We start from the raw sequence: 14,919 nt of genomic DNA on the forward strand, positions 1-14,919 counted from the left end.
GTAGCTGAGAGGACTTAGGATGCTAGAGTAGCTGAGAGGACTTAGGATGCTAGAGTAGCTGAGCTGGAAGGTACCTGTCTTTGTCATTTAGTGCCGCTATAACAGAAATACCACAAGTGGATGGCTTTAAGAAAGAGAAATTTATTTTCTCACAGTCTAGTAGGTTACAAGTCCAAATTCAGGGCCCTGGCTCCAGGGGAAGGCTTTCTCTCTCTTGGCTCTGGAGGAAGGTCCTTATCATCAGTCTTCTCTCAGTCTGGGAGCATCTCAGCGCAGGAACCTCAGGTCCAAAGGATGCGCTCTGCTCCCGGCACTGCTTTCTTGGTGGTATGAGGTCCCCAACTCTCTGCTTGCTTCCCTTTCCTTTTATCTCTTGTAAGATAAAAGGTGGTGCAGGCCATACCCCAGGGAAACTCCCTTTACACTGGATCAGGGATGTGACATTAGTAAGGGTGTTACAATCCCACCCTAATCTTCTTTAACATAAAATTACAATCACAAAATGGAGGACAACCACAGAATACTGGGAATCATGGCCCAGCCAAATTGATAGACATATTTTTTAGGGGATATACTTCAATCCATGACAGCACCTTAGGGGTGATCTGGCCATCTGCCTCACTGTACGGATTTGAAAACTGAGGCCCAGAGAGGGGAAGGGATTGTTCCAATGTCACACAGCAAATTCGTGGTAGAGCCAAGACTAGACCCTGGTCCCTGACAACAAGCCCAGGGCTGTTTGCACTGCCCATCACAGCTCATTAGCGCATTCATCTAGTAAGCATTAAGCACTAATTTGTGCTGAGCAACAGGCAGCTGCACATATACATAAATGACTCTGATCTGAGGATAACAGAGGCTAGGGCTCTCCTAGAACTTGTATCAGTGCCGTGGGAGCCTGCAGCAGGAAGCAGTCAATTCCAGGCTGAGCCAGGGCCTGCTTCGTGGAGGAGGTGGTGACGTTTGAACTGGGCCCTGAAGAATGAGCAGGGAGAAGCCGGGAGAGGGCATCCTAGGCCGACTCAATAGCACCCATGTTGGGATTCAGGGGGCAGGTGTGTGCTGGGGGAGCTGCCCCAGGCTGGTTGAAAAGCAACAGGGAAAAGGGAAGGAGGTGGAGACACAGGGCCCAAAGGGAGTTAGGACCAAGCAAAAAGAGGAAGACAAGCTGGAAGACCAATTGTCTTGTCTGGCTCTTCTCAGAGACCTCCCAAGACCCCTGAGGACTCCCCTTTCCTGCCACCATTCTCCTGGTCAACTGAGGGTACACAGAGCAGCCCCTCCAGCTCCGCATTTCCAGAGCAACACACTAAGTGTTCCTTCTCCTGCCAGGCTGTGGTGGGTGCACTTTCCATAACAGCCACCGCTATCAGAGGCTTGGAGGGAGGCAGCGTGTGGGCCCTGGTCTGGCTCCGCCAGGCGACAAGCCAGAAGGATTCACCCATGTTCTCGATGGAAAAACTGAGATGTGATCTGGAAAAGCCAGTAAGGGGAAAAACCAGTATTAATACAGAACACGGAGCTTTAAGGGCATATGGGCTGGAGTCTGGGCTGGAGGTTTGGAAACCTAGGTTCTATGCCTCTCCCAGCCCTGACCTTGTCCCTGAGCAGCGCTGTTTCCCATCAGCCTCTGCCCCTCCGGGGGTCCCAGGGCCAGGTCAAGACAGGGGTCTGTTGGCGTCACTGGGTACAGAATTCCTTTCCCACAGCCCTCCTTCTTCCAGGCCTCCTGCTCCATGTCCGGAAACCTTGGTAGCCTTCCCCCACCTAGCTGGGTCCCACGGGGGGGATTTATGACTGCCACCTGCCCCAGAGTAATAAATCAGGACCAAGAGAATCACAGCCATCTCGTGTGGGGGCTGTATAAAAGGAGAAGGGCTCTGGCAGCCGCAAAGCTTCAGCAGATCCCAGAGAGAGCCCAGGACCAAGGTGAGGCGTGGACGGACAGAGGAGGATGGCTCGCTGGGGACTCCTGCTGGTGCTCTGGGGCTCCTGCACCTTCAGTCTCCCTGCAGACTCCGGCACCTTCAGAAGGTAACTCAGACCAAGAGAGGGTGGCAGGGGTGTGGGAGTTCCCACCTTCCCAACACCTCCAGCTTTCAGATATGTGATGTCATTCAGTCCTCATGACCAGCAGGGCAGGAGGGGTCTGGTCCCATTCAGAGAGGTCAGGTGACTTGCCCAAAGTCACACAGCCCATAGCTGAGTGGCGCTAGTCAGAGCTCCTGGGCACAGTACCATGTTAGTCATTGTGGGGGACTTACAGACGATCAGCCATGCCAGGGAAGAGCATGGTATAGTGGTTAAAAGGAAAGCTCCTACAGTTGGATTGTCTTGGCTTAGGTTCTGTTCCATAAGCAGAACTAACTAGCTCTGGACCCATGGGCAACTCACTTAACCTCTCCAAGTCTCGGTTTACCCATTTTTAAAACAAGGACAGTAACAGTACCTGCTTCTCAGGGTTGCTTTGAACATGTAGTAAGATCTCATTACCACCTGTAACGCCGTTAGCATGGTGCCGGGCGCACTGCAGGAACTCAGCTGTTATTAGTACCATAGGGAGGATTAACATAAAGGTTAAAAGCAAGGATTAAGGCAGCCCAAAGGAGGGAGGGGAAGGACCTAACACCCGTTGGTGCTCTGCGGGAACAAGCAATTCATTAGGGCTGGAGAAGGGGAGGACGCAGAGTTGGGAGAAGGCCTCATAGAGAAGGGGTTTTCGGTCTGGGGAGAGCAGATGGGACCAGCAGACCTGAAGGTAAGACAGTACTATTTAATAATAGTAATAGTTGCTAGGAGCCCTGGTGGTGCAGTGGTTAAGTGTTTGGCTGCTAACAAAAAGATCAGCAGTTTGAATCTACCAGCCACCCCTATGGGGCAGCTTTACTCTATCCTATAGGGTTGTTATGAGACAGAATTGGCTCTATGGCAATGGTTGTTTTGCATGTCTCATCTTAACATCCCCTTCTTACAGATGAGGACACTGAGGCTCAGGAAGATTAAGCTTGGACACACACCTGGCCTTTTGCTTCCAAAGCCCCTTTCCCCTGCCCCAAAGCTCCCAGAGAGTAACTGCTGGGTTAGGGGCATGGGGAGAGGAGACAGGCGCTTCCCAGCAGAATGTCTAGGCAGCGTCCACTTTGCCTCCATCCCCAGAGTAAAGGTAAATCCAATGCCATGAATTGATGTGACGCCATTTGTTACAGAGTAGAACTGCTCCATAGGATCTTCTTGCCTGTAATCTTTATGGAAGATCACCAGGCCTTTCTCCCCAGTGCCACTGGGTGGTTTCAAACCGCCAGCCTTTAGGTTAGTAGACCAGCACAAACTATTTGTGCCCCCAGAGACCTAGGGTAAACGCTGTTAGTTGTCATTGAGTTGGTTCCGACTCATGGCAACCCCGTGTGTACAGAGTAGAACTGCTCCATAGGGTTCTTCAAGGCTGTGAACTTTCAGAAGCAAATTGCCAGGCCTGTCTTCCAAGGTGCCTCTGGGTGGTTTCGAACCGTAGAGTTGATGGCAACTCATAGCGACCCCATAGGACAGAGTAGAAGTGCTCCATAGAGTTTCCAAGGAGTGGCTGGTGAATTTGAACTGCCGACCTTTTGGCTAGCAGCCGAGCTCTGAACCACTGTACCACCAGGGCTCCCAGGTAAAGGTAGAGGGGGCTAAAAATAACCTTCCTTGTTCTATTCCAAAAGAGAAGAGTCAGAATGGAATTGGCAAAGGGCGGCTAGGGAGTCAGGCTTTTGAAACACTTACTGGAATTTTACCACCTGCTATATGCAGAGCACCGTGCAAAGCACTATGGGAGATCTGAACACATGACCCCTGTTCTCAAGGAATTTCATTGCCTTACACATACAGAATTTACATTTAATGAGTGGTGGGCAGCTCATTTAATCTGTGCAGCAAGTCTCTGAGGTAGGTACTAGCATTAAACCCTTTTTTATAGAGGGCTCAGACGAGGCCCAGAGAGGGTGGGTAACTTGCTCAGAAGCACACAGGTAGTAAGGGAAGGTGCATGGCCTCAAGCCTGTGTTCCACAGCCATCTGCCCTCACCACACCATGAGCCATGGCCTCTGTCAGCATTACCAGCTGCACACCCTAACTGGAATTCTTGGGAGACCGGAATCCTTAGGAGACTGGAATCCTCAAGGCAAGTTTCCTGGAGGAGGGGGTGCACGCTGGGCTTTGAAGGTTTAAAGAACTGGGATTTTCTGAGAGCGGAATGGCAAAAGTCAAGGCCCAGAAAACTACAACAAGATACAACTTCACCCCCACTAGGACAGCTGTTATTAGAAAAACAGAAAATAACAAGTGTTGGCAAGGATGCGCAGAAATGGAACCCTCGTGCACTGCTGGTGGGATTGTAAAATGGTACAGCCACTGTGGAAAACAGTTTGATGGTTCCTCAAAAAGTTAAACATAGAATTACCATGTGGCCTCATAATTCTGCTCCTAGATATACACCCAAAAGAACTGAAAGCAGGATGCACAGAGATACTTGTACACCAATATTTATTGCAGCATTAGTCACAACAGGCAAAAAGTGGAAACAACTCAAGAGTTGGTCAACAGACAACGTGGTACGTGCATGCAATGGAATACTACTCAGCCATGAAGAGAAATGAAGCTCTGATACATGCTATGACAGAGATGAACCTTGAAAACACTATGCTGAGTAAAATTAGTCTGACACACAAAAAAATGTTGTATGATCCCATTTATAGGAAATTTGTAGAACAGGCAGATGCATAGAGACCAAAGTTGATTAGTGGTTAGCGGGGTGACCGGGAGAGGGAAAGCGACGTTATTGCTTAAAGGGCACTGAGTTTCTGTTAAAGGTTATAAAAAATTGGAAGGATAGTGGTGATGGTTGCCCAATATGGTGAACGCAATTAATGTCACTGAATTGTGCACGTAAAAATGATTGAAATGACAAATATTTTCATCTATATATTTTACCACAATAAAAATTTTTTTAGAAAAAGGCCCACAGACGAAGGCTATTTGGAGTAAAGAGTGGGAAATATACCCTCTTTGGGGTAAATGTCTTTTTTGACCCTCCATTTCCCCATCTGTAAAACGGGAATAATAAAACTACCCATCTCCTGGGATGGATTGGGAATCAAATAAGATCATAGGTGTGAAAACACTTTGTGAACAGTAAACTGATATAAATATGAGATCATTTCCATTTTAATGTTAGGATGACAGGCATTAAAGTTGAGTTCATGTTCATGGTCACAATGGCGGATAGTAAGTAGGATGCATGGGGTATAGGAAGGAAAGGATAGTGGGGGAAAGGAGGATTTGCAGCTGAGAAGAAAGAAGGAATCATAGATAAGGAAAGCCTACTGCAAAGTTAAGGTGGCTTCAATCCTGGGACCCCACCCCCTGGGGACATCTTCCTCCAGGATTTGCAAATAGCCTTCATGCCAGAGCCCAGGGGGCCCTGCATGGAAAGTAGTGGCAGACACACTGCTTGGAATCCCTCCTCCATCACTTCTGAGTTACCGTCCTCTCTCTGAGCCTTCGCTTCCGCATCTATAAAATGAGGACAACTGTAACTAGTGTGCAGAGTTGTTATGAGGGTTACATGGGGTGGGGGGGTGTACCGTGTTTTGCATTCACCCAATAGCAGCTTAGTATCCTGTGAGTTTTCCAGGTCTCTTTAATTCTGCCTCCCGAAGGTGATGGATGGGACTGTGTCTAGACAAGAAGACCTATTTTTCCAAGGACAAGGTGCACAGGCACCCAGGAGATGCTGACCTCCCTCCCCAGCCCAGTTCAGTTGATCCACTCCACCCCCTTAGACCTTGGCTGGTGCCTGCCCCCAGGTTTCCAGGTGCCCCTGCAGCCTGCTGCGGCCATCTGCTGTCATCTACCGGCCCCATGTGGACCTGCGTCCTCCTGTCCAGCATTGAGCGGGCACTCCCCAGCCTTCATCTCCCCAGAGGAGATGTCATTGCATGTTTTCTCCTCTGCTTCCCCACCTGCTGGAATTCCTTGGAGGCAGTGATGATCTTCTTTGTTTTTATATCCCCAGTACCCAGCACAGTGCAGGCACAGGGTAGACGTCCAACACCTAACTATGGAACGAATGAATGAACAAACAGCCTTGCAGTGATGGCTATTACAGACAACAGGAGGACGTTAGTTGAGGGTTATTTAATATCAGCGCAGGTGACACATGGAGGCTTGTAAATTCTCCTTCTGAGTCCTTAGGGAACACGAGTGATTCTTAGGTGCCTGGGGTAAGGCTAGGGGTAGTTATACTGGAAGCAGGGGTGGCCTTAGGGACTCTGCCATTATGGTAGTAGTTCTCTACTACCAGTAACCAGTTGCCATTGAGTAGATTCCAACTTATGGTGACCCCATGAGTGTCACAGCAGAACTGTGCTCCATAGAGTTTTCAATGGCTGATTTATTGGAAAGAGATCATCAGGCCTTTCTTCTGAGGTACCTCTGAGTGAAGTTGAACCTCCATCCTTTCGGTTGGCAGCTGAGCGTGGTAATCGTTTGCACCACCCGGAGACTCCATGGGAGAGTACAGGCCTGTTCTGTTTGTTTCCTCCACCCTGGGCCAGGATCTTCCTCAAGAAAATGCCCTCAGTCTGGGAAAGCCTGAAAGAGCAAGGTGTGGATGTGGCCAAGCTCAGGGCTGAGTGGAGCCAGTTCACCAGGAGGGTCTCCCTTGGCAACGGCACCTCCCCCATGATCCTCACCAACTACATGAATGTGAGTGCCTGGCTCGGCTCCTCTCTCCCTCCCTGCCTCCTTTCTCTCTTGGACCTCAGGCTTTCTTTTCCTGCAAGACCCACTCTTTCCATGCTATCTTTGACTGAGGACCTGAGGAACGTAGAACTCCCATTTTACAGCTAGAAAGCCTGAGGCACAGAGGGCAGAGGGAGCTCAGGGACCAGTCAGGGGCAGGGTTACATTTCGAACTCAGGAATCCAGGCTTTTGGCCTCAAACCCAGGTGTCACTATTGGATGGGGAGGGGTGTGTGATCTCAGGTGGGGGTTTCTGTGACCTGGCTTAGCACAGCTTGAGATATGGCTCCAGTGGCACCTTCAAGGGTTGGGGCACCTTCCTGCTTCATTTCCGGTGTGTTTATTTTGCCCTCTTGTCTCACTTCTCAGAAGCCATAGGACAGTGCTAAGCCTCCCACCCAGTCCCTGCTGGAAAATGGAAACCCAGAGAGGCTGTATGACCTGCCTCATCTCACCAGGAAATCCAAGGCTGGAGCCAGGCAAGACCCCCAAAGCCCAAGGCTCCCTCAACCCTTCCAGCCGCCTCTTTTTTTCATCCCTCCAGACCCAGTACTATGGCGAGATTAGCATTGGCACCCCACCCCAGACCTTCAAAGTCGTTTTTGACACGGGTTCGGCCAACCTCTGGGTGCCCTCCAGCAAATGCAGCCCTCTCTACACTGCATGTGGTAAGACCCAGGCTTTGCTGCTGCTCCCCAAGCCCCCTGACCCTGCCATGCTTAGTTAGTCCTTCCTCATGTCTAGCTAAAATTCCTCCTGCTGCCATATAAGCTGCTTCCTCTCTGCCTCTGCTCCCAGCGACCCTGGGAGGAGAGAGGAAGATGTTTCCCATTTTCCTGATATGGCCACTAAGGTTAAAAAGCAGGCTCCAGGAGCCCCTGGCCCTTTCCCCGTCTCACTGAGTCTGAGAGAGGACTGAATTCTCCAACCCAGCCCAGGCCCTTGGGCTCCTCGCTCCCCATCCTTGGTCAACAACCTCTCATTGACTGCTTACTCCTTACCCAGAATCTTCTCTCCATTGCAATGTTAACAATTATTTAAAATGTCCCATTTGAGATGAAATGCTCAGGGATATGGGCATAACAGGGGCCCAAGAAGCACAGTCCTTGATTGATGAAACACATTGGCCAAGCCCTTGACCTCAGGGTCCCCCATCGCTGCACCTAAGCTAAGTCTCCAACCACACCAGGCATACCCACTACATGGCCTGCCTCCCAGCCCCCATGCCGGGGCCTCTCTGGACAGACCAGAGCCTATGTCCCTCCGCCAGAGACTCACAACCGCTATGACTCCTTGGAATCCTCCAGCTACATGGAGAACAACACGGAATTCACCATCAACTACGGATCGGGGAAGGTCAAAGGCTTTCTGAGCCAGGACGTGGTAACTGTAAGTGGGGCCACCCCAGGTCACCTGACCCCTGTCCTTCTGGTCCTCAGGGTGGGCTCTCCTGTCCCTCCAGGACTCATCCTAGGGAGAAGGGGCACTCCAGCCCACCTCTGCCTGAGATGTGACGAACACTGCTCTGCTGCTTTTAGCTGGTGCTGCAAAATAGCAGAGCCTGTGATGGAGCAAAGCTGAGCCGCTGGCTCAAAGTGGGTGATTTATGGGAGGTTTTACATTTAACTTGCATGTCAGCCTGGTCCCAAGCCCCACAGCCTCCAGTCAAGTAACCTGCCTGCCTAAGGTCACCCAGCTCCAGCTGGGCTCTCACCCAGACCTTGGACTGGCACCCAGGGTCAGAGTCAGGATCAGGAGTATGACTTTATGGTCACAGTTAGTTTTAGGGTCAGACATGGGTTTTAAGGTCATAGGTGACATTAGGATTTGGGATAAGGGCCAGGGCCTGGTTTTTTGTTTGTTTTCTTTTTCATTTGCCCTGTGTCTGACCTCTTCCCCACTCTGGGGTTTCTCCAGCCCCTGTGGTGTCAGCGTTAGAGGGAGGGGTCCACATGGAACAGAGAGGGAATGACTGTGTGAGTCTTCACCACCCCCCTTGCCTGTGAAAACACATAAAAGGGAACAAGAAGGGCAGGCCTGGCTGTGCTGAAGAATCCTTAGCCATAATGGGAGAGGGGGCCGAGGCCCGTTCCTACTGACGTGAAAGCTGGGCCAGTGGGGAGGGGTACGGAAGTCCTCGGAATCTTTTCTATGACTGCTTGGCAGTACCAGCTTCTCAGCCTCTGCCCCTTCCAGTCACTGGGCAATCCCCGCTCTCTTTGGGCCCCACAATTCAGATGTATATTGGGAGAGAGGACATGTTTGTGGGGTTGATGAAAGGATTTTGTTGGACTTGCCCCAGTTGCTGTGCCCTGGAGCGTCTGTGGCCCTGGGGCTCCCATTGTAGAAGCCTAGACCAGACCCTGGCCAGGGGGTGGGCAGCAGGCTCAGTCTCCTGTGGTCCTTCTTCTCACAGTTGGGCGGAATCACGGTGACACAGACCTTCGGAGAAGTCACGGAGCTGCCCGTGATACCCTTCATGCTGGCCAAGTTTGATGGGATTCTGGGCATGGGCTTCCCTGCACAGGCCGTCAGGGGGGTCACCCCTGTCTTTGACAACATCATCTCCCAGGGGGTGCTAAAGGAGGACGTCTTCTCTGTGTACTATAGCAGGTGGGACCTGGGACTCCAGGGGCCAAGGTGCGGGAGGGGAGAGGAGGGAAAGGAGGGTTTGGGCCAGGATTTTGATGTGTTCATGATTAGGTGGGATACAATCAATATCACAGATCTAGATATTGATCTATCTATCTATCTATCTACATATATAAACCCTGTGCTGTCGAGTCAATTCCGACTCATAGCAACACTATAGGACAGAGTAGAACTACCCCGTAGAGTTTCCAAGGAGCACCTGTGGATTCGAACTGCCAACCTTTTGGTTAGCAGCTGAACTCTTAACCACTGCGCCACCAGGGTTTCCACACTGATCAATACGGTAGCCACCATTTACATCTAAATTGATTAAAGTAATATAAAATTAAGCACTCAGTTCCTCACTTCAAACACGCAGCAGTCACGGTGGCTCATGGCTACCGTATCGAACATTTCCATCATTGAAGAAAGTTCTATTGGACAGTACTGATCTAGAACAACAGGATAATGCAGAAAAGGGGTGATGAGAAATGAGGCACTGCTGTGACCTGGGGACCCTCCCCGTGAGGGCCCATGACTCCTCACACAGAGATAGCCACCATCATTCACTTGTTCATTCCTTCATTTGTTTGTGGTTCTTTTTTTTGGCTCACTTATTGAGTCAATAAATATTGGGCGCCACGGGCTGAGCACTGTGCTAGGCTCTAGGGGTACAGCAGAGAACTCACTGAACAAGACAGAACCCTGCCCCCGTAGAGCTTGTTGTCTAAGAGGGAAGTCACAACACATTACAATGTGATGCATGTTACCAGCCCACAGGGAGCGCAGGGCTGACAATTGTAGAAGCTCTTCAGTTCTAGGCTGAGCTTCTGTGCAGTTCAGCAGGCCTTGGGGGAACTGTTGTCAGCTTTTGAGCAGTGTTGTGATCTGCTCCAAGCTACTGGGCTTAGAAAGATAGTATTAGCTGGAGACAAGGATCATAAGGATAGGGACCTGAGGCCTGTGGCAGTGAGGATGGAGCGGAGGGTCGGAGTCTAGAGAAACCTCAGAGGTCAGATGGAGAGGATCTCTGGTTTGGTGAGAGAAAAGGAGGCATTGAGAAAAGGTCACCAGTTGGTGGCTCTGCAGTCAGAGAGAATCTTGGGAAGAGCCATTTTAGAGAAGTGGTGGGGTAGGGCCAGATGGCAAGCAGTTAAGAGGTAGATGAGGTGTAAGGAAGTAGAGCCCTGTGAATGCAGGCTGCCCTCAAGAAATGCACCAGGGAAGGAATGGGAGGTGGGGGCGTGGGGAGAGATCCAGAGAGAAACAGGGGAAGGAAGGGTGGGTATTTTTAAATCTAAGGGATGCCTGAGCATGCTTGTAGGTGGAGGAAGAAACCCATGGAAAGCAAGAGTATGAAAACGTGGAAAAAGAGGAGATTAATTGAGGGCGCAGGAGTCTGGAGGCCATGAGAGAGATGAGCATCCAGCAAACAGGAAGAAGGTGGGCCTCCTTGAGGAGAGCGCCTGCCTCTTCCTTTACTGAAGGGAAGAGAAGGAGGGAACATCCAGAGAGATCTTGAGGTGTCAGAGAGGGGCAGGGAGAATTTGTGCTAGTATATGCACATATGTACTGGATTTGCAAACATGCAATTACACTTGCACAAAACACCACGTGCACACCTACACACACATGCACACATGTGTATGTCCACACGCCTCCTATTATGAGTGCTGGAAACCCACATCACACACACATGCACACTCTGCAGACCAGGTCTAAGGTGGCCCCTGAGCCGCGAGAGGCATTGTGCAGTGTAGAGGAGAGGAAGGCCTGGGGGATCCACTTTGGACTGGGCACTAGGAGTCCCAACTCGTTAACTCACCACCACCTGGGTGACTTCAGGGAAGTGACTTTGCCTCTTGGTTACTCCACTGCCTGAAGGGTAAATAAGAGTGAATAATACCCACCCTGTCAAACAACAGGCTGGTGAGGCTTATCTGAAACAAAGGCCTCCCTTTCTGCGCTCTCTCTTTCTCTACAGAAATTTCAAGTAAGATGAGCCATCTACTTGGCCCTGACCCTCCAGAACTCCCTGAGCACCTCACTCAGAGTCACACATCTCCCCCACCCAAAACTCACCTCACCTGATGCTCAAGTTCTCTGCCCCTCCCTGCTGCTCTCCTCATGCCCCCACCCACCCCTCCCTCACAGCCTTTCCAGAGTGCCTTCCAAAACACCTGGTCTACCACCAGCAACCCAACCCCAAGCTAGGGAGGGCCAATTTGCGTCTTATTTGCATTCTACTCACTGTCCACATGCCTCTTCCTTTTCTGTGACCTCTGGGGATGCTTTACTGGGTGCAGCTGGACTATCCTGGACAAACCTCTGATTGGGCTTGGGGAAGGGCAAGAAATATGGAGAAGCAGTATGTTCTGCATGCTTCATTATGACAGCTTCCAAGCCTTGCTGTCTCCCTACCTTCCTCTACACCCTGCACCCTTGGCCAACTTTCCCTTGTTCTTGGGTTGCTGGGTCTCCGTCTCAGAAGATGAGAGCTTCTGATCTTCGCTTTAGGAATTCCCACTTGCTGGGAGGCGAGATTATGCTGGGAGGCAGCAATCCCCAGTATTACCAAGGGAACTTCCACTACGTGAGCCTCAGCAAGACTGGCCTCTGGCAGATCAAAATGAAGGGGTCAGGAAGCCTCGACCCTCTCCACGCCCCACAAATGCTATGCTGCTTGGGCTTGGAAGGGGGGTGGGGGGAGGGGCAGTGCCACCACCCTGCCCTCTCCCTGGATGCAGCCGCTTCTTAAGTCACTGCCAACATCTGTTCTCTGCCAGCTCTGCTCGGCATGAGGGACCCCTTGACACTAGGGACAGAGGGGGATGAGGCTAGTGAGAGGACGTAGAGGGTCACAAAGCCACACGCCGACGGAGGGGGACAGCACCTTCCCTCCTCCTGCTCACTGCCTTACCCGCCCCCCTCTGCCCGCAATGCATCACCCCAACCATCAGCATAGCCTCCGATCACCTGCCCTCACCCAGGAAAAATATGCTGCCTGGTGGCGTCCCATCAGCCTTTTGTCTGTCTGTCTGTGGCCTCCCCCAGGGTGTCTGTGAGGTCTGCCACTTTGTTCTGTGAGGAGGGCTGCATGGTCGTGGTGGACACCGGCGCGTCCTTCATCACGGGACCCACCAGCTCCCTGAAGCTGCTCATGGAGACTCTGGGGGCCAAGGAGATGATGACGAATGAAGTAAGCCACCCACACAGAAGCTGGGGGGTGCCCCCTGGTCCAGGGCCCAGGTCACCACAGGCTGCATCAGGTCCCAAACATGGCCATGTCAAGCCTTCCCTTCCTGACCCCTCTCACACCCTTCCCACATGGGCTTGGCCCCCAGGGAGGAAGGGCACTGTGCCCAGCCCTCTCCAGAGGGGCCGGGCGACAAGCACAGGGCCCCATGTCTGCCGAGGGGCCTCCCGCACTCAGAGGGGCTTCTTCCCCCACCAGTACGTGGTGAACTGTAACCAGGTGCCCACACTCCCTGACATCTCCTTCCACCTCGGAGGCAGAGCCTATACGCTCACCAGTGCGGACTATGTATTACAGGTGAGGCTCGGGTCGGCTCCCTGGGCCACAGGGAGGGAGGGTGGGCAGGGACCTTCAGAAAGGAACAAGTCACAGTGCACCCAATGCAAACCTGGCTGCATGCTGTAGTCGGGGGAGCTTTTCAAAATGCCCAGGCTGCAGCCCATACCTGTTAAATCAGAACTTCTGGGGGTGGGACCTAGGAGCAGTGTCTTCTGCAATAATTTATTTTTTGTAGTTGTTGAAAATGTACATAGCAAAACATACCAATTCAACAATTTCTACATGTACAGTTCAGTGACATTGATTACATTCAAGTTGTACAACCATTCTCACCCTCTACCATTAACAGGAACTCACTGCCCTCTAAGTCTCTTCTCTAACCTTTCGAGTCGCTGATGTCAATTTTGGGATCGGTGTTTTTAAAACTTCCCAGGTGATTCCAATGTGCGGCCAAGCTTGCAAATCACTGTGCTTCTCCCTTTACTTCCATTTTCTCATCAAATGTTCCCAGTAATCCTATGCTTGGGATGTTCTTGCCCCTTTTTATACTCATTAGGCTTGTTGTTCTTGTTAGCTGCTGTTGAGTCAGCCCCTGACTCATGGCCACCCCATGCACAATGAGATCAGACCGTTGTGATCCATGGGGTTTTTACTGGCTGATTTTTTTCAGAAGAAGATCACCAGGCCTTTCTTCCTCAACAGGCTTAGAGAAGCTAGATCACTTGACTAGGATTAGAAGCCATGTTAGACCATAAACTCTTGCAGGGAGTATTGTGCCTGATGCATTGTCTGCCCAGGGGTGCAACCATGAGGGGTTTTGGGTGAAATGGCCAGGACATGATGGAGGCTCATTGTGAATGGGGGAGATGAGGGAGCGTATTGCTGAAGACGGCTGCTGGGGTCAGGCCAAATGAAGGGAGATGGTTGTGAGCTGGACAGTGGGGAAACCCTCCTGCTTCCTGCCAGGACCTCGACAGTAGTGACGATGACTTGTGCACACTGGCCATCCATGGCCTGGACGTCCCACCGCCCACTGGGCCCCTCTGGGTCCTGGGTGCCAGCTTCATCCGCAAGTTCTACACGGAGTTTGATCGGCGTAACCATCGCATTGGCTTTGCCCTGGCCCTCTGAGGCCCTCTGCTGCCTGGGCAGGCCCTGTGCTCATCCCCAGCCTGAAGCTAGTGAGCATTTTATGGGAGCACCCTCTCCCTGGGCTTGTGCCCTCCTGCAGGGCGCCGGGAGTGGAACTGTCCTTGGACACCGGCCTGCCCCCAGCACTGGCCCTTCCCTGCTTTGAGAACAAACAGAATAAAGACTTCATGTTTGCAACCCCATTGCATCTGGGTTCACTGGGGTTTGGAACAGAGCCGGGGGCGGGGGGCAGCCGTGTGATCAGCTGCAGACAGGAACATGACACAGACCAACAAACTACACATTGACCCACATGCTAGGCTCCTGTGCACAGGGACAATGTCATTGCCGTTGTTCAAGGTCAGCAGGGCTCAGGGGGAGTTGTTTACACAACCTCAGTGGGGAGTTTGCAGAGAGCCAGCCCTGTGCCCCTCCAGCCCCTCAGGGAACCAAGCTAATGCTTCAGCAATAGACTGTGGGCCAGAAGGATGCTCCCAGCTCGTGGGAACCAGCCCCTGAGCTCAGGCTCTGCCCTGCTGAGCTAACCCGCTCTGCCTCTCATGCACTGCCCTGTTCTCATCCACTACAAATCCCCCTGCCTCCATCTCTACCCCATGTAGCCATGTACACAGGCAGTCCAAGGCCCCACCACCTAAAAACACAGGACAGCAAAGATCCTACCAATACTCCCATTTCAATGTGGGGAAACCGAGGCCCAGAGATTGGAGGCATTTGCCCGAGATCATCCAGTGAGGTAGTGAAGAATCAAGACTAGAACCCAGCACATCTGACTCTGGTCCTGGGGCTTTCCAACTTTGTCCTATCACATGTACAGAACTTC

General features: G+C 51.7%; 1 protein-coding gene across 1 annotated transcript; it reads left to right on the forward strand.

Annotated features, from left to right (window-relative positions):
* Positions 1 to 1,954: 1,954 nt before the first annotated feature.
* REN (renin) lies at positions 1,955 to 14,078 on the forward strand. Its single transcript, XM_004375349.1, has 9 exons — positions 1,955 to 2,034; positions 6,595 to 6,745; positions 7,326 to 7,449; positions 8,052 to 8,170; positions 9,198 to 9,394; positions 11,909 to 12,049; positions 12,467 to 12,611; positions 12,867 to 12,965; positions 13,914 to 14,078. The coding sequence occupies exons 1-9, from the start codon at positions 1,955 to 1,957 to the stop codon at positions 14,076 to 14,078; spliced, it is 1,221 nt and encodes a 406-aa protein (XP_004375406.1).
* The last annotated feature ends 841 nt before the right edge of the window (positions 14,079 to 14,919 follow it).

Source organism: Trichechus manatus, unplaced genomic scaffold (assembly GCF_000243295.1).
Source record: "Trichechus manatus latirostris isolate Lorelei unplaced genomic scaffold, TriManLat1.0 scaffold00035, whole genome shotgun sequence".
In the NCBI taxonomy this organism is placed as follows: Eukaryota; Metazoa; Chordata; class Mammalia; order Sirenia; family Trichechidae; genus Trichechus; species Trichechus manatus.